The 20,636-nt window shown below is 42.8% G+C and overlaps 1 protein-coding gene across 1 annotated transcript in view; it reads left to right on the top strand.

Moving 5' to 3' along the window:
• LOC310962402 (glycine receptor subunit alpha-3-like) overlaps positions 1 to 1,345 on the top strand; it is a gene marked incomplete at both ends in the record, with an annotated part of 105,170 nt that extends 103,825 nt beyond the window's left edge. The window contains one exon of the mRNA XM_083934866.1: positions 1,016 to 1,345. Coding sequence (XP_083790992.1) covers positions 1,016 to 1,345 — 330 coding nt within the window. The remainder of the gene's footprint in view (positions 1 to 1,015) is intronic.
• Positions 1,346 to 20,636: the final 19,291 nt, after the last annotated feature.

Below are 20,636 nucleotides of genomic sequence, written 5' to 3'. Positions count from 1 at the left end.
TCTAGGAAACTTTTTTTAACATTTTCGAGTAAGCTTAGGAAATGTCAAAAAATTAAGTCATAGGTTGATGAATCTATTAAATAATTTTTGAACAAAATGTACACAGTATTTGATTGTAAAATTATGACAGTACTTTTCAAGTTGTACTCTGTAAGATTTTCATCTATTTAACTGCCTTTTAAGTTAATATCTATCTCAGTGAGTTTAAACAATGGTGATTGATCATATGAGCCACTAATGAAAGCACTTGTTGCCTTTTTTGCTGAGTATTTCTGTGTCTGTTGAGACATTCCCTCTCTGGGTGTAAATAGGCCGCCATGTTAGTGACTTTGCTGACAGCTATTGGTCTGCCCAGATCACTAACGGTTATGCTGCGTTCACTTGTGATCGGAAATCAGGAACTTCCAACTTGTGAGTCAGGCTTGTAGTAAGGGCAGAAGTGTAATAGGAACATGTGTGTGTGTATGAATTTAAGAGGGGAACATATAGGGGACGGACTGGAAGTAGAGAGGTGTATGTGTTTCAATAAAGTTTACAAAAGAGAAAAAACAAAGTCAACACACATGGTGTGCCTCCATCTTGTCACGTTCACATGACTGTGAACGTGACAAGATGGAGGCTCTGAAAGAACAGACTCAGCTGCATCTTACTGACGAAGAGGCTGCTAAAAATAACTTATCTAATATCTTATGGAGTACAACTTTAACCTTGAAATGTTAGTATGCTGTTAAAGTGTAACTAAATACAGAGTTTATATCATAAGGCAAATATGCATACTTCTGATGAATTGTAAAAGCTTAGTTATGAAATCCCTAAAGACATCAGGTGTGAAATGAATCTGTTCTGCACTAGCCAATCCAACCCATTATGACCAAAGCGGTCTATTAATTGAACCCTTGTTCAGTGCCTTGCTCTAGGGCCCATCAGTGGCACATGCAGTTTGTTAAGAGAATAAAAAGTGAGCACTATTATGTGATTTGTGAGCCCCTCCTCCTCTTCCTGGTCTCTCCAACAGGAAGGGGAAGTACATGAGAACAGAGTGACCTCTACAGCTGCTGTGGCCTCCACTCCAAGCAACAGCAAGGACCTGAAGGCCAACGCCAACAATACTGTTACAGTACTGAACACCCCAGGAGCCACAGCAAACACTACACAGAATCCACCTGGAGCAGCCGCAGGTAGAAGGGGTAAAAGCACTGAAGAGATGAGGAAGTTATTTATTGACAGAGCCAAAAAGATTGACACTGTGTCAAGGGCCGGCTTCCCTCTGGCTTTTCTCTTCTTCAATATATTCTACTGGGTTCTTTATAAGATACTTCGGCATGAAGACGTACACAAGCGATAGAGAAAAAAAGAGCATCGATTATTCATATGCAGTATGTACACACACACACACACACACACACACGTCCTTATACTGCTATTCATGAGAACACTTTATTAACTACCTTTGTTTCCCTTTCCCTTAACCCTGACCTTGAGAACCATTCAGGATAACCGCACCTTCTCAATCAGCTCTTATCAGCTCCCACAAATAATGTAAAAACAACAGAAGGAACAAGAGTTAGCAAATCCAAAAGTTTCAACTCTGCACTGACAGACTGAATACTTACAGCAATAAATATACAGCAGTGTGCTCTCTAAAAGATACTGACTCTTATAATATCTAAAAACAGAGTTGATTGTGACATATGGACAGTGTCTGAATTAATAGATCAATTAATAAACATATCCAGCATATGGATATGCCCTATAGTCAAAAAGCCATATGGCCCATGTGACTCAAACCTACAGTATTACTTTAACATCAACATCATCAATCTGCTGAGGAATAGAGGAAGGAGAAGATGAGTAAAATGCCCAGAACACATGTTTATGAAAAGGTGATGATGTGGCAAGAAAGCAAATTAAAGGTAAATGTGACAGTGTGGTCCAAGAGGGAGCTTGAAACCAGAGTTATTACCATAGACTGTATAAAAAATGGATGTAGCGTCTACGTCAAGGGCCGTTCTCTTAACTTGATCCAATCGTCCTCGCCTACGGGAGTCTCTATCTTGTCAGACTTCGGCTCATTACCAAAAAAGGGCATGTATGTGACGTTGGGGGGAGGGGCGTACGTCTATCTGGCTGACGTTTACCTCCGTGGAGAAGTGAGGGCCAGCGGCTAGCTGTCACTCAAGAGACCACGCCCCTAATTATTCATAATATACATAAATTCATACACCTTCAATAGAATAAAAACTAGCCTGGTACAAAAAATTCACCCCCTCAGTGTTGTCATGGAGATATGACCTAAACATACAGACTAGAATGATCCTTTGTCCCAGGCCTTAAACAGGTTCAATGATGCTGTGAAAACGGCCTGTTTAACATGGGGGTCAATGAGAAACTGCTCTGTTATGAAACCTGCCCCTAGTGGACACTCAGATAACTGACGTTTTTGGCACTTCTTTATTGGGTCAACCATGAAGGAAGCTGTGGTGGGGGCTTGGTTATTACAGAGAAAATATGTGGTCACATTTAGACAAACACTGGTTTACAACAGATCCATAGAAGAGAATCATAACAGCTCTGTGGTACAGCTTCATCTCAAGTGCTCAGGTCAGCTGAGACATCTTTTGTTGAAAAATCAAAGACACAGTGGGGGATTTTAGTCACCGTTGCCTGTCACTAAGCAGGGTGGAAAGTGACCCATATCTGTGGGGTACATTGAGACCAACCACCTTCTGCATGTCAGCAGCAAGAGGTGGAGTGTGACAAGATACTGCCCTAAATTGGACTCAGCAGGTGTTTGTTGTGTTTGTTACACAGTGAATTGAATTGTTTAGTTAGCAGCCTCCATTCCCCCAGTCTCAGAAATCCTGTTTGAGAGCAAACTCTGTCCCCTCACAAGTTACAGTGCCTGTTAGTGGATGAGAAGGAGGGAGAGTGTTGCCTTCAGCTCCTGTAGGATTCACTTGAGTCATCCTGGTTGCCTGAACACAGACACACATTTTCTCAGCAGAAATTGAAAAATTATAAGTTTAACCTAAAGCTCTCCAGCACAGGTTCAGATTTCATTTTTTGGTGGTCACTGGTGTTACAATGTGTAACCATCATTGGTGTATGTGCTCTAATGCGTTACATATCTTATCTACATTAAGCCACAACTGAAGCCAATCAGAATACTAAAGACAGCAACAAGTGGAGAGCCCGGTCACTATTTCCCGCACTGTAGGTGGAGCTCTGTTTCCCTGGCAAAACGACTTCTGACCGATTAATGACTAGAGCCGAGGTCATCTCCACCAATCACACTACTTTTATTGAGTAGACTGTGAACACCACACAAAGCGTTTTGAAGCTTGGACCTAATATAATTAAGATTATATTTAGAATTAAAAGATACTATTTGTATTAAATAAAATTGCCCTTTTTTTTCGCTCAATTTTCAATTTTTGAACAGGTATAAATATCACTGTATGTAAATACCTTTTTGGTTATACAAGCACAAGTATAATAAAGTAAGACAAATACAACTTAAATGACAAATATAGCAAGTAAAAGAAATGACAGCACCTCAACAGTGCCCCGGAGTTGAACTGGCTCCCCTCCAGACACCAGTCCACACTCAGTCAACACAGGGACCTGAACTGGTGACCCTACGGTTCACCAGCCCAGTCCCCTATGGGCTGATTTGCTGCTGCCTAGACAGACCAGGTTAAACCAGTAGAACAAGGTGCAGCTGCCTACAGTACACAGTGGTGTATCATTACAGAGTGAAGTGAAGTGTAGTCAAATCTTAGCGATATATTTTATATCTGTGGCTTACTCAACCTACATGTTAAAACAGGTACTATTATGTACTGTACTTGGCTGGAGATGGCCACTATAAACTTCAAATGTTTACAACTCTCACGCCCCTCCCCCTCTACCACCGAGTTCCTCAGCTCTCTCCCATCGAGTGCTCGTCAGATCCCTGTGCATCCTCATCAATAAACTGCATGGAGTACATGCTACATGGAGGTAGGCTGGCTAACTCACTCATAGATAGCAACTGCTAACATGATTTAGCGTATGCTAGCCTGAGGCGTGTGCCTGTAATATTGTAACATGTGCAAGGGGGAGGGGGGGGATCTTTGGCATGTGCACAAACTGTTTCAGACAGTCAGCTCTGTGCTGACTGGACAGGATGATACGGGAGCTGTGGAGTTTTGCAAAACAAACAACAGGCACTAGTGCACGTTGGGGCGCGTTTTTTTTTCTAAAACTGGAAGATTTATGTTGTTCTATCGGAGCAGAGTGTCGGCTTCAGTGAATATGATCAAACAAATGTTGCAGACTGGGGCTTAAACATGCTTTAATGTTCAAAAACACTTTATTTTTCTCATACTGCTTACGTCTGCTGCCCCTGTCTTCGTACGGGTCCAGGTATTTCCTGGTGCGCCTGCCTTCTCCCGAAGAATGCTGATTGGTCAGCATGTGCAGGTCTCCACCAACTAAAGCTTTGATGGAGGTGCTACAAATAAATGGATGGTGTCTATTCTGGTGCTCTTTGGGTGCCTGACAGAACTTTTTGGTTAGGCTACGCTCAAATAGATGACGGCCGATAAACATATATTTTTTTTATTGTATAAAATACTGTATATTCCAACTATGATAGTGCACCACCTTTTTCAGGAACTGACACCAGATTTCCCTGTACATGTGTGGTATCCCAATGATGATGCTGGGACATCTCATCTTTTACCCTCCTGGGTCTCCTCATTTCCACTCTGCTCTGCCCGTCTCTGTACTGTACAGGAGGAGAGTGTAGGAGTATAGTGGCCCTTTCTACTGTGAAAAATCCTCAATAAAAGCTTCTAAACCAAAAGTCCTCAAACAAACATGTTCCAGCAGGAATGTGTGTGAAATTGAAACCAAGGTTATAGCTTTCCCTGACGTAAGCATGTAGCTGCATTAAGCAGTGTAAGTAATGTAAACAGTGCTGTAGCGTGCCTAGAGCAGAGGACTATATAAAGAGGTTTTTGCTTACAGTGATTACTTTTACTTACCTTTATTAACCTCAATATTGAAAACTTTCGCCACTTAAATATGAACATCCAACATTGGACTGTATGGCAAGAAAAGGAAAAAGCATGATAGGTCCACTTTAAGCTACGTTGTCCTGGACCAAAGTGATTTACAGAGGAACAAAATGATCAGTCGATCATCATCATCCCCCAGTTTTCTGATGCTAGTGAGGCGCATCAAAATAAAGTCAGTGTTTCTACTTTAAGCTGCCGAAACCTTCCTTTAGTTACACCAAAAAGTGTTTGAACTGAGGACTCTTCCTAAATCCAGGTTTGTGTGGGTATATTTTTATCAAATTTCCAGTTTTCTTCTCCTGATATTATTACTCTTAGACATCTGCCCTACCCTAGGAGTTTTGAAGACTTCCAACACTGTGACAGAGACCATGAAAAGCCTGAGAAAGAAAAAGGACTGGATTTCAATCGGAGTGACTTCATTTAAGTGTGAAAAGAAGTTTGATTATTATGTACACTAAAGGTGCACAAGAGGTTGATATGTGACTGTGAGAGTCCTTGGTGATTGGACTCCTTATGGGTAGACAGGAACATTCCCCTGATGGAGTCTAGACACTGGTGGTGGTGAAGAAGGAAGAACCTGCAGATCTGGAAGGATGTGATGCGGGGCAGAGTGGGGCTCCTGATGATGGAGGAACTCTGGGCGCTGGGATTAATGAGAACTGGAGTAAACAGGCATCTCTGACAGCAGCAGAGAGGAGAACAGAGTGAAAGTTTGAATGCATTATTATGATTGGCTTTCGGAGATTGTGGCAAAATTTAACTGAAAGACTGCACACGCAGAAAAAGCGGAAAAATTCTTCCTGAATGAACTTGCGTTGTTTCATTCATACTGTACTGTACTGACAGACAGTGAACAACTAAACAGCTCCAAATTTGGGAAGACAACAAGTATCTTCAAAAATTTACCACAATAAAAGACTGCTCAAAATCACGAGTGACAGCTTTGATCAGTCAATACTTTGTGGAGGGACACTGTACTGTAACAGACAGAAATGTGGAATATAAGAAACTACAAGAGCACACACTCATGATTTATACACTGTCTCATCCACTTGTGTCTTACAGCTCAAATGCCAATGTTGTTTTTGTCATCTACACTGCAACCCCACCTCAAACTTCTCATTCAACCTTTACGTACACACACACATACTGTAACTGTTTGTATTCAATTAAATGTCATTGATAGTGCCAAATCATAAAAAAAGGTTATCTCAAGACACTTTCCATATATCATATATATTCTATGGTGTGCGGCCATCTGCTTTGACCAGCTTGGGGGATAGAAAGACTGAGAGAGAGACCCAGAGATGCACAGCAACCACAGATCAACATCCATAACTATGACAATAAGGATATGTCTAATAATAGTTATGAATATGAATAAAAATAATCGGGCTGGTCCAAGGAAAACCTGAGCTGAACAACAACTCAGAGTTGGTTCCACAGGAGAGGAGCTTGGTAGCTTAATGCTATCTAATGGTAAAAGGCCCCAAACCTACTATAATATCATTACACTGATTCCCTGTTTACACTATGACTCATGTCACAACTCCTCCTGGTACTTTCCAGTTTGCCCTTATATTCACTCACAAAGGTTTCTTCTGACTAGAGCATTCAGGCAACTCAGAAGCATCTTCTGTGTTTTCTACCTGTTCAGAAAACCAAACATTAGAAACTCTGCTGTATGTATGAAAATGCTTTCTATGTTTTGTGCAGCCTCACCTGCAAATTATATTCATATGCAAGACTTTTGCATTGGTAACTCCCCAATTTTGGATAAAACATTTGAATAGACTAATTACAAAACAGAGTGCTGTGAAAAGACAGTATGATGATGTGTGATGGATGTAAAGTGTTGTGCCCCATAAAAGTCAACATCAGTATATAATTTTCAGTGTGAAAACACCATGGTATATTGTAGTTTGTAGTTAGTCATATCAAGTCGGTTGAGAAATTATTGTTGGTTTATGAAATTATGACCCCAGAGTGCACACCATTTCATTGTAATTTCAAAGTGTTTTCTAGGAAACAGCTTGGCTCAACTTTAATTCCTGTGAGCTGTTAACATCAGCTGATACTGCAACAGTCACACTGTTTGTGTTTGAAATGGTGGAGCAGTCTACAAAGATTTCTGTGCTGTAGAATGTAGTAGACAGCCATGAATACGATATGATCTATGCCACACAAAGTGAGGGCTACAGTGATTTTATAGTTGAGCCCATTTCCTAAAAATGACCTTCAATGCACTTCTGTTTTTTTCTCAAAGCATCCTGTAGTATTTGAGCTGTTCAGTTCAGAATGTTCTTCAGTGGGACTTGTGAAACTAGCTTGAGAAATGATCATGATGGTTACTGTCTCTGGCTGCTACAAGTTGATTTACATACCTGGAAAACTATCATTGCCTAATGAAATGAAAATCACGTTTAAAAGTCTAAAATAATATGTTAATTTAAACAACAAACATGGGCTTTATGTTATATGCAATAGAAAATTCCTGTTGTGAGACAGAAAAAAAAATTGTTTCTTTTTGTACATGATGACCCTAAACCAGGATCTTAAAGACGCACTGAAGAGCCTCCAGCTGATAGATTTCGTCTCATTTTAAACCAGTATCTCCCAATAACTGATCAGTGTTTCCACTTTGTTATTATGAAGCCACTCCTGGACTGAGCTCAACAGTTGGACCTCGCACCAACACACATGTTTTATCCCATTTACTATTCACATGCACTCATCTTTACTGGTGTTTTCAAAACTGACCTAGTGTTACATTAGTTTGTGTCTTTGCCCTACCATCCAGGCAGTGATGTAAATGCAGGCACGTGCACAGACATTTTGAAGGGCTGTTGTTCTAAACTAAAATAGTGACTCCTGCAGAGGCATGCCAACAACGTTTGGTTGGTCTGGTTCGCACATGACACATAGCTTCATATCGACTGTAAACAATATCTCTAGCATGATTCAACAGTCAAAGAGGGCACTTTAGCACACGTTTTGGCTCCGAGAGGGCACTTTAGAACGCGTTTTTCAACAATTGGGCCACAAATAACAATGAAAAATATTCTTGTTAAAATATATGACGGTTTAACGTTTTCATTCAAAGACTGCAGTGTTTCCTGGAAGGATGTTCAGCTTAACACAAAGCCCTCTCATGCAGTCGCTGTGCAATATTTACACCACTGTTTCCCCTCAGAAATGTGGACTGTTCTAATGAAAACAACTTTGTGTTCTTTTGTCAAGACATTTCTGTTGTCTACTGCCAAGCTCCTTGGCAGCAGACAATTGAGTAGACAATAAATTTGCATCTAATTTAATAATTTCTGAAAATTAATGCAAATAATTTTCTGCCTGGAAAGAAAACATATTCAAGATCTGAATTCTACATGGGAAGTGGTTGGCAGTTATTTAAGGTCTACATTGTTTGTTGCTGATGCACTGATAATGAAAATAAAACCATGGTTATTGTCCTTAATATTGCGCCAGAAGAGGAATATTTGTTTATTACACCCTGTAACCCTCAGAGCTCCTACAATCCCATGGTTCTCTCACTGGTGTTTTCACCTCATTAGAGCTTTCCTCAGGACTGCGAGGGCATGTACAGACTGTGTTTGACTGACACCTCCCTCACTCTCTTGTTGGCTATGATGCACTTATTTATGGTGAGAACCTTGCACCACTTTCACTCTGATCAGTAGTTTGGTGGCCTCATGTAATGAACCTGTAAAGAGATCTAATCAAGCAGAAGGATTGAAAACAAGTGAGGGTGTGTTTGAGTTTTCTACACGGGGCCTTGTAGTTAATGACTTACAGCAGCTGATGGCAGCCTTCTTCACAACCTCACAAACAATCTGTCAGAGTTCAGTAGCAAGTGAATCTGGACGAGCTTACTGCACTGTTTTGACTCTATAGACGAATCCAGCAAAGTACAAGAAGTGAACGAGCCCCCACTGCTGCAGTGGCGTCTCCCTCCAGTATGAGCACGATTGAATGGGAGCTGTCATAATAAGTGAGCCTTTTATACAACCTTAAAAAACCATTACCTCGTGGAGAGTGCTTGTAATTATTTTCCTCCATCACTGATTAACTCAGATACTCTAAGTTTACATTGTGGTCATTAGGTTTTTCTACGTACCTAGTTCATCTCTGTGTGTCGTCTGTGTCACGTGTCTCTTCAGGGGTTAGAGCAACGCCGGCGTCTGATCTGTTGACAGCCGGGTCTGTCCCCGATCATCATCGTGTCCAATGTTTGCTAACTGTTTTATGTGTGTCAGTCTTTCGTGCTTTGTTTTTTTCCCCATGTCTCTGTTAGTGTATTTGTTTAGTTTCCGTACTCCTCTGGTCCGCCGAACACCTCCGCTCTGTTGTCATTCATTCTCCTGGCTATTAGCTACGTTAGCCAGCTAAGCTAACTGTCAGCTGGCCCGGGGGAGTACGTAGCTGAGTCCTGTCATGGCACGGTGGGGCTTGCCTGCCCCGCAGATACGGTCTGGGGCAACCAACACCACTCACTTCACCAACTACAAGACCAGGTTCACTGGTCTGCCTGTGACAGCCAGCTTCTAGCTAATCTCAAATCATCTACTAGCCACTGCAGATCTATTACCCAGCCTGACTTCATCTGTTGCCATGTCTCATCTCCACCTGGGACTATCACTCCTGCTACTCCAGGCTCTTTCCTCTGGCCTTTCCTCCCCTCCCCATCCCGCCACAACCATCGGCACCCTGCTGCTGCTGCCACTACAGCAAGCAAAGCTAGGATTATACATCATCGTCGTTAAATCCACCGAGGTTTAAATCACCTGTTATCTCTAAATTTCTACTGGACAATAACATTGATCTGCAACAGCCCCTGGATTTCTACGCTCTCACTCAAGCCACTCCCTCCAACTACAGTAACATTGCCAACCCACATCCTCTCCCCTTCCCAAGTCAACCACCTGCTCTCTTGAACCCCTCCCAACAACCCTAACCAACACTGCCTTCCTGTCCTGATCTCACCACCTTCTTCAATCAGTCTCTATCCCTTGGTAATGTTCCCTCTGTCTACAAACTTGCGTCCATCACCCCCATCCTCAAAAAGCCCACCTCTGACCCAGCCAACCTTTCCAACTACCTCCCCATTTCTAACCTACCATTCCTCTCCAAAACTCTGGAATGCATTGTCGCGGCCCAACTCCACACCCATCTCCAGTCCAATAACCTCTATGAAACCCCCCAGTCTGGCGTCCGCCCACTCTGCAGCACAGAAACTACCCTGGTCAAAGTCATCAACGATCTCCTCACCTCTGCAGTCTCCAGTGCCCTCAACATCCTGCTTCTACTCAAGCCTTAGGCTGTGCCAACAGGGTGTTTAGGGCACTGCACTCAACCGGTTCACCTCCTACCTCACCAACAGGCAACAGGTCATATCCCTCTCTGGTCACACATCCACGCTCTCTCCTGTTACCCAGACTTGATAGAGGCGTCTAACGTGAGCTAGCTAAGCAGTGTTAGCTTAGCAGACATTACTCTTATTCACTGTGTTAAGCTAGGCAGCTGCATGCTAGTGTTAACCAAAACGGTTGGGAACGAAGTCCCCTCTGTTAATATTCTTGAACCACTTCTGGCGAACATCTTGGCGTCCTCTGCACACCCAGGCAATCGATGTGGAACAAACGGCCTCAGACAGGAGCACTTATTATGAGGTGTCGTTCATTCAGTTTTTTTCCAAAGTCTAAGTTTCCCACTGCTGTTGGAGCAGCAGAGAATTGCACAGGTTCTTCCCGACTTGCTAGACATCGTTGTCAAAGTAATGCTGCATAACAAGTACAGGTATAAAAGGTTCACTTATAGTGACAGCTCCCATTCAAGCGCACATACTGGGGGGAGATGCCACCGTAGTTATGGCTTCACCACTAGATGGCGAAACACAAAAACGGCTCACAGGATTCATCTATACTATATGCTATGAAAAGTCAAAGATTATTAATTTTGTACAAAAAGAGAGAGGTTTTAAAATATTTTACCATTTGAATTAATATTGATATACAGTATGAGTCAGGAAACTGTGTCCTGAGTTTGATGTATCTTGTCTGCTGCTGCCCATGAACCAGAGGAGTGCTTCACACAACACATGGAAGATGTCTTCCTTTTCTGTTTTCACAAGGAAATTGAAATCTTGTGATGCCATTATTTGCTGACAACTAACAACTGAGTGTTTTGCAACTTAAAACCTCACCTCCCCTCACCTCACTGGAGCCATGGGTTCCCTCACTGTATTTCCATGGCAGTTTTCCCCACAGGATTTTCAATACATTGCATTGTAAGACAATATATTATTAGTAAATATTAAAAATATTTCACAGATCTGAGCCTTGCATTTTGAAATTGTTATGTTTTGCTTTGTATTTCTGCTTGTATTGTGGTTCAAATGTAGTGAACGTGTGTGGATTTGTGGAGAATATTGAGTTCAATTGTGTGGGTCTTCACTACAGTGTAAACTGGATGAAGCTGACAGCTTTAATATATCAGCAGTTTTTTAATAGCCGCATTTTTAACAAAATGTTACATTACTTTCACTCATGTTGTTGTAAGTTATCTGTCAAAATGAAATATCACTTGTCTTTCAAAACACAACACAACAGATAATAACCATATACTGTTTGTTAACGGAATATTCTGTCTGATCCTGTGGGCTTTAATGGTAAAAACAGGAGCAAACCCCTCATCTGTTGAGAGCGCACACACTATATTTTGTAAACTAAGATGTGCATATTTTACATAGTTCTATTTAAGTTATATTGAATTGAAATAAACTCAGTAGCCACTTCTTAATGTTGACTGCCTGTCTGTCTTTTCTTGTCTCATAGTCTGTCTGGATAGCGCTGCCTTGCTTAGCAGCATGGGAGAGCGCTTCACTTGGTGCAGCAGGATATTGCTGTGTAGGAGATTAAGCCTACTTTTATTATGGCTAGAATATAGTAGTCACTGAAATAATTATGAATTAACTCGACTTGTTAAAATTTAGGATTTATTTTACCTCGAAGTAGGGCGCCACTTCGAGGTAAAAGACAGGATGTTTATTAAACTCTGTGAAGGTTTAATACCTGTTAGTAATTTAAAGTAATTGATTGTTAAATTTTTATCAGTCTCGTCTTGAACACGTTAGTTTGTACCACAGCCTTTATCAGTGACCAACACTTTCTGCACAGAAGGGAAGATTCTCACAACAACGTAAGGTTATAAACATTTATTTGACTACCTAACAAGGAGAATACAGGATAGTGCAACACTGAATAGACAAGTGAAAAGGGTTAAATGTGGATATGAAAAAGTTTAAGACCAGACTGATTCAGACCTACGGGGCTGGTTTCTAATATCACTGGCGGACTTAAACTGGCGCTAATTAGCCTGTCAACAGAACTCGGATCAGAATTTAACTGTCACCAACGTTTAACCAAGAGTTGCTTTAAAAGGCCAACCTTACTTTGCTGTTGATATTACAGTCGCCCTGGCATCTTACGGTACCGATGCAGGTTCGTAGGTCCGTGTCCCGGTGTTTGGCGGACCTTAGTTCTGGTTCTGTAGACTGGGTCAGCTGAGCGGTTGGATCAGCGGGCTCGTCTGCTCTCGTCCTGGCTCTTCAGGTGGCTTGCCTCTGGAGGTTGTTTTTGGATTGACAAAAATGTTCTGACCGGTTCTGAAGTAGAGTTTGATGCAATTTGTCGATCGGACAAAAGGGAAAAGACGGCACGAGGGGTTTTACGTTTTAAACGTGTCGTAGAAACGTATAAAGTTGCGCGGTAAAAATAGATTAATATACTAAAATACTTAAGTAAGAAAACAATGTCTCTTGCTAACTTTGGGTTAACAAAGTTAGACAAAAGAACAAAGGGAACAAAGAGGGGAGAAGAGATAAGTGCAGGAGGTGAAGTAACAGAGGGGGTCAGAGGTGCGAAGAGGTGCAGAGGTGCAGCAGAAAGTTGCAGAGTGAGAGCGAGTAAAGGACACCTCTGTCTGTTCCTTTATCTCACAGTTGAACGTAAAAGGGGGGGGGGGTCAGAGGTATAACCCACCCCTTTGGCTCTGAGCGAATCAACTGCTTTTTACGCCGGAATTCTAATTCTAAGATTAAACTATCTTTGGTTGATTTTCCATTACTAAGCTTTCTGATATCCAATTTAACCAAAATCTTTAGGCAGACAGTTTTAACAGATACAGATACTGAGTGACTGGCCTATTATTAAAACACAAAATAGGAATTAGACAGAGACTTTGCACTTCTGAAACCACATAAACATAATCACAACAAGAAACAAATAATGCATATACTGTTACACACTTGCAAGAATGTCTTTGAACAGCCAGTTGCGATGAAACATCGAACTTTAACTGTTTAACACAAAGTTCTGTTGTGTAGATTTTATTACTGAAAGTCCCTCTGTCTCCCAACAGAGACTGTCCTCCGGTTCAAATTGTGGTCAGATTTGACGTTGATTTAGGTTAAAAGGGGTCCTTCATCCTGGAGTTCTGTTTTTTTTTATACCCTAGGAGGGTTTGAGCTTGTAAACCACCTTATCTCTTATTGAAACAAGTATACAAATGTTTTATCTACCGTTGTCTTCCTGTGATGCTGAGCAGACAACCAGACACAAAAACTCCTTAAACAGCACTTCCTCATGAGGTCCTACAATTCCCCCCTGTTGTCGAGCAAAGGACTTGGAACCTTTGGCTCGAGAAGTCGTGAAGGGCCTCTTGGAAGGGCTCCGCTGGTCTGCCCGTCGTCGTCGAGGAGGCAAAAATGGTTATGGCACAGCTCATGATTAAACGTTGGTGTTAATTTTGTAAAGGTAAAAGGGAATATGGAAAGATAGGGGCATACTGTTAATAAAGAAACCTGGCTATCTCTAGACTGCTTTCTTCGATTGTTAGCAGTCTGCTAGAAGGCGGAAGGGGGCTGGACAAAAATAATCTCCTGTGACTCATCACTCCCTGTTCGGGATTGACATAAATGGGAACGCCGATACCTAGCAAGTATGCTAAGAGGGCCTGAAGAGGGGTGACTGCGTCCCTAGTGGTGGTTGCCAGAATGTTCTGCACCAGAGAAAGGTGAATGAGGTATGGGGGAATCTTACCCATCGCTAAGCTATCCCTTGACGACCCTATGTCTCTAAGCGTGTGGTTCATCAGCATGGTAACTAGTTGAATGTGAGCATAATCAACAGAAACAACTGACAGGAGAGAGTTTACGGCACGTATGGTCTTGTTCAGGGCCTCGCTGTGAGTGTTCACCACGAGGATGGTTCCTTTCAATGACTGTCCTACCGCTTGTAACTCGGGCTGTTGTCGGTTAACCTGTGCTCTGAGGTCTGTAATTTTGGCCTGTAATTCACCCATTTGGCGTTTTACCGTGGACAGGCTGACAGCATTGACTGAGGAGAGTCCCAATCCAAAAAGGGAGCCCACGACAGCCGCCACCGTCAGGACTGTCAGCAGCCAGGTCATCTTGGGGAGAAGAATACACTTGATTAGATATGCAATTTAGTCTGTCGGCTACCCCCCTGAAGTGTCCAGTACTTCAATTGGGTGACTTTGAGTTGAACCAACAATCAGTTTTCTTTGAATTTGCAAACAACACACCACAAACAAAGAAAATTAATAATTATTCTGAGATTTCTTCTTTTCCTACTCGCTATTGGCACCTTTGGTGCCTTATGTGTTTTTATTCCTTTTTATGACCTAAATAGAGGCGTTGGCGTCAAGTCCATCAGACCCTACAAGTCCCATGGGGTTTTTGTGTGGTCTAATCTGGTTTCTATGTACCCATTTAAACCTTGGCTCTTTCTGACCTCTGCTAACCTTGATCCGGTAAACCACGGCAGAGAGTTTGTCTGTGATTACATAAGGACCAGCCCAGTGAGGGAGAAGCTTGCAAGTAAGTTTCCTGGCTCCCTGTTTGTCCTTTCTGTTCGGTTGAGAAAAGATGTAGTACCCATAGGTGACCTGTTGGAGCACTTGGCGTGTTGCTTTGGTTCTTTTATGGCCTGCGCATGGGGAGTCATGGGCGTGCATTAGCATCATCCCCCTGAGGCTGCTAGGAGCCACGAAAGTAGAGGAAGTGAGGTCCTTGGAGTCGTGAACGAGTCGTCCCATGACGACGCGCAGAGACGGCCACGCATGGTACAGATGTCGCAAAACAGGAATCGCATTAAGGTCCTCGGCGGAGACGCTGTGGGCGGAAGCGTCAGTCAGAAGCATCCGGCTAATAGCCGGGTCAAGGGATTGAAGGGACACAAGGTCAGGATCGGTGAACTCGATTGCAACAGGAGCAGCCGCCGGCACCGTAGCGGGGGTAGGAGCCGCTGCCTGGGCCTGAATGACCGCCCAGACCAGTGGGTTGAGAGGGCAGGGAAAAGACTCAGCATCAAATTGCCATTGCGATCCGTTTACAGCGCCCTGAGAAGGGGTCAAGGAAAGAGGCCTCCTCACCTGTGCCCAGAGTTCCAAACGCTTGTAATCAAGCAGTGGCTCGAAGCGGTTAAGGCGGTCCTGACCGATTAATAGAGGAATGGACCCTAGATGAGACACGTACACTGGATGGATGAGGCTCAAAGGCCCGATGGTGAAGTGGATTGGTGCTTTTGCGGTCACAGTTTCACCTGTGGATGAGTACGGTTGAATCTCCAGCGAGCAGGGTTGTAGGGTCAAGTTCCTGTTGGATTAGCGCACCTTTCCCTGTAGTTTGTTGAACAGCATAGAGGACATTTCCGTTGTAATCCCTATAATCTCGGTTTTGCCAGTTTTTCCACTGGTTAGGGGGATGCCTACCTTGATGAAAATCCGAGGGGTACTGGTTTGAGTCAAACCGTTGTGAGTATGAGCTTCTACCTGACCACGGTGCTTGTGCGTGCTCACGTCCGGAGTCAGATCTTTGATAGGGGTAACCTTTCTGTCTGCTTTCCGACTGGAAAGACTGTGAGGATTTTGGGGACGGCCTTGGCTTAGCCCCTGCAGCTCCTTCCAGCTCCAGGTCTAAGGAAAGAGTGTTGATGTTCAAAACACCGGTAGGTTCCATGGTTTTCACCATTGTTTGTTGTTGTTTGGCAAAACCCTTCATAGCTAGATCACGTAGCTGTTGACTGTTGAGGGTTTCCGGGCATGCCATGATCCCAAGGTGATGACTGGTTGTTGGGTGAAGATTCCTAACGAAAAGTTGCTTAAAGTGGAATTCTTCTTCCATCTCAATGTCATTTCTAGCCCCAAAGTACGCCGTATGGAGACGCTCATAGTACTCCTGAGGGGTTTCTTGCCTACCTTGTTTGACTGTCAAGGCATTGGTCAAGCCCGGCGTGGGTGCTTTACAAAGTTTACCATAATCACCTTTGATGTGAGAAGGTTGTCTTTGTATGAACTTGCTGACGCGTTGGTTGGAAGTCACCCTAATCAGATAGATTTGATCATCTACTGAAGCATTGGGGAATTTCCGCAAAAAAAACTCTATATCTTCAAGATATGAATTGATGTGATGTACGCCACCTGGCTTAGGCTCAAATCGGCTTACATTGCGGGCCATCTTTTCCAGGTCGCGGTCAGAGGGTCCACGCATGGGGTAACCGGTTGCAGGGTGGGAAGGCTGAGGGGGAGAAACCCCCCTCATATGATCAGCCAACCCTATGCCAGTCCGTGAAGGAGGGGCTAGAGCTGAGAACGGTAAGGGATGTGGGACGGTCGCGTCATACGAGTTGTATGAGGCACCTGTTCTGGGTCCAGCAAGATTTGCGTCACGAATCATCGGGTCAATGAAAGCGGGAGACTGATACGCGTAGGATGGTGGAGTAGGTTGAGGCGAGGGAGAGCGCCTACCTTGTTGGAGGGGTTTCAAACCACTTTGAGAATATGAAACAGAGGCTGTGGGAGAGTGTCGCCAAGGTGTTTCAGGAATGATCTCAGGGGGTTTGGTTTCTATCTCCTCCTCCCGAAGGGCGGTAGCTAAGGGGTCTTGTCGGTACAAGATATGCTCCCGGTAGGATGTCTTTTGCTTGAGGTTTTCAAGCTCAGCCTCTGCTCTTTCCTGTCGCAGTCGAGCCATCTCGACAGCAAATTGAAGCTCCCCCATGTCAGCCTCTCTAATTTTCTGACGTGTAAGTAAAGCTTCTCTAGCTAATTCAGAGGTTTCCATCTTGACCTTAGCTGACTCCAGCTGCTTTTTAATCTTCTCATGACGAGTGTCAAGGTTTACAACATGGGCCGTTACCTTTTTGAGGTCGTCAACTGACTCCTGGTACTGTTGCTCACGCCACTGAAGGCGCCTAGCGAGCACTTCATGCTCATCTATCAGTTTGAGCTGAAGTTTGCTTCTTTACGCTGTGGATTTATCCCGTGGTTGCTCACGGTGGTCTTTCAACTCAGAAACCGTTTTTCGGTTTCCACTAAAGACTGCTTTGTTTCCTCAAGTTCTGTTTTGAGGGCTTGGGTTTCCAGTACTTGGAACTTGTGTCTACACTTGTCCTGTTCTAACAGGTGGTTAGCTTGTAAAAGCTTGTAAAGCAACGCCACAGCCAAGGATGCCAACATCTGTTCGCGGGCTTTACCTTCCAGTGGTGTCGTTATGGCTTTACATGAAAGTTCAGACAGAACTCCCTCCAGGCCAGGAGGTGTTGTGTTACGTATCGTGTCTACATAACCAGGTATCACCTCCTGTGCTAGGTGTACCAAGGCTGTCTCCAGGTGGTCCTGGGGGTCTGTTATGCTAAGTGGCGATAAACTGCCGGGGCTTCTGTTCCTTTCTTCGTTGGCACTCATTTTGTCGAAGTTTTATTTCAGAGTCACAAACAAAGCAAAAAAAAAAATTCTATCAAGGTATGTAAATAATTTTAGATTTGAGGATCCTAATGGGCGGGGTAAGATTGTGGTAAAAGAGAATGAAAAGGCGAGATGACCCTGTGTACAGGTGTTAAATACCTAATTTCTTTTGAAGCAGGGCAAGTTTTGATGCCTAAACTTCAAATTTCAATTTAATTTCAATTCAAATTCAAACACCTGACATCAGCTTCACAAGGCAATGCCTTTCAGGCAAAACCTAAGCAAAGGTGGGGCGGTGAATGTCAGATAATCCCTAATTCAATCAGTATTATGATAAGAGTCAATATCAAGTGTGTGTTTGCAATTGCTATTTGAATATGTTCTTTTGGTTAACACAACACTTTCTTAAAGTGTGTCTGGGTGTTGAAGCGTTTTTATTCTTGTTCACTTTTAAGCAATCTAACGTTTCTAATATAAGGGACGAAATGGTTCTAAACCTAAGAGGTTTTACAAGAGCATTTTAACTCAAACCTTTAAATTAGTAATACAGATAAAATGAATAAAAGAAAAACAGAAAAAAGAAAAAAACAAACAAAATTATTTTTTAATAAAAATTAAAAATAAAAATAAAAACAAAGTTATTAATTAAAGTGCTGTTTACAAACTCAATCAATGATGATGATTTCACAACAAAGCACATCAGTTCAACAATGCATTCTGACAGCGTGTTTTTTTTATTACCCTAGGAGGGTTTGAGCTTGTAAACCACCATATCTCTTATTGAAACAAGTATACAAATGTTTTATCTACCGTTGTCTTCCTGTGACGCTGAGCAGAAAACCAAACACAAAAACTCCTTAAACAGCACTTCCTGATGAGGTCCTACAACTGAATCGATTATAGATTAAATAGATTTCATTCTTTTTTACCTTAAAGTTATACTCCATAAGATTTTCATCTATCCATCCATAAAAAAGTGAGTGAAAACAATGGTGATTGATTATGTGACCAACTAATGAAAGTACTTTTTGCTGATTATTCTAATATCTGTGTCTGTGGAGACATTCCCTCTCTAGATGTAAATATGCAGCCATGTTAGTGACGCTGCTGACAGACTGCCACTTACGTTATGCTGCATTTACCTGTAATTGAAAATCGGGAACTTCCAACTTGAGTCAGGCTTGTTGTAAGGGCTGAAGTATAATAGGAACATGTGTGTGTGTGTGTGTGTGTGTGTGTGTGTGTGTGTGTGTGTGTGTGTGTGTGTATGTGTGTTGATTTAAAAGGGGAACATATAGGGAGTAGAGAGGTGAATGTGTTTCAATAAAGTTTACAAAAGAGCAAAAATATTAAATTTATAAAATTGTCAACCCACATAGTGACTTTGAACGTGACAAGATGGAGGCTCTGAAAGAACAGACTCAGCTGCAGTTACATCTTACTGCCAAAGAGGCTGCTAGAAACAAGGTATCTTAAATCTTAAGGAGTCCAACTTTAAATGAAATATGAATGCCTGTGCTGCACATGGCTTGACATAACAGGCCTAATTCATGAAACTGATTTATCAAACTATTAACCCAATTTAACACAGCCACGGATAGAAGGGACCTTCTTTTTCTACTGTTGTCAATAAGGGTGTGGTCTGGGGTGGTCGCCCCTGAAATCTGATCCAGGTGTTGCTCCGTTGTCCTAAACTTTGATTGGCTATGGGGTGTATTCTGATGTGTACGTGTGCACATGCCACCCCTGCATAAGTCAGCGCCCCACTTGGACAGACAATAAAAGTCTAGAATGGCAGTGCACTTCAGTGCAGGCCTGAAAATTGATGGTTTGCTACGTGGCTGTAGTCAGAATGATAATCTGCCTTTAAAGAATTTGGAGAATGGTGGCTATATTTTTAAAACCCTTTAAAAAAAATGAAATACCAAGCAAGTGTTAACAAAAGCGGGGGAAAAGTACAATCGATCAATTTTCCTGGAGCTGCTACAAGCTGAAAACATGGCTAGCAGGCTGTGAAGTGGCTAATGCTCTGTTCGGCTACCCTTGCGTGCTAATTCACCCCGATGGCGCCAAGACGGACACAGCCTGGACAAAGACAGGTGTCACTGATATACACCATCTCTCGGAAAAAGGTGAAGAACATGAAGCATCGAAGATGCATATGGACAGCTGCCTAAAACTTTCGGCCTTTGGGAGAGTAAAAATTGCAACACAGTTGGATGAGAGCTACAGGTTAGCTGTGCGGCGTCCCAACGACGTGAGCAGAATGAGCTGCTGGATGGAATGGCATCTGTCACCAGGGAACGTTAAATCAGGTAAATTTGTGGCAATCCAAGCAGATGAAACCACGGACATGTCTACGTGTCAGTTGGTGCTTGTGCTGAGATACATTGCCTGAAAACTGTTCTTTGAATTTGTCCCCATATTGTGAACAAATGCTGACTGAACAGCGTTTTCACTTACGATGACATGTGTAAACTCATTGCTCAGGCTTATGAGGGTGCCAGTGTGATGAGAGGAGAGAGGGCTGGTGTGCAGCAAAAGGTACATGAAGGGTACAAAAATGCCCATTATTTGCATTGTTATGCACACCAGCTGAATGTAATCATGCAGCAGGCCACTTTGCATATCCCAGCAGTGAGAGTTTTTTTCTTTGACTTGGGTGGGGTTTCGATTTTTTTTACCTGGTCACCCAAAAGCACGGCCTGTCACAACCAGATTGTTGCACGAAGGCTGCCTAAAGCATCATCCACAGGATGGAACTTTAACAGCAGGATCGTGAGTACTGTC

This window comes from Echiichthys vipera, assembly GCF_963691815.1.
Source record: "Echiichthys vipera genome assembly, chromosome: 2".
Lineage (NCBI taxonomy): Eukaryota > Metazoa > Chordata > Actinopteri > Perciformes > Trachinidae > Echiichthys > Echiichthys vipera.
The sequence above is the reverse complement of the archived record's forward strand: the minus strand, read 5'-3'. Positions and strand labels throughout refer to the sequence as shown.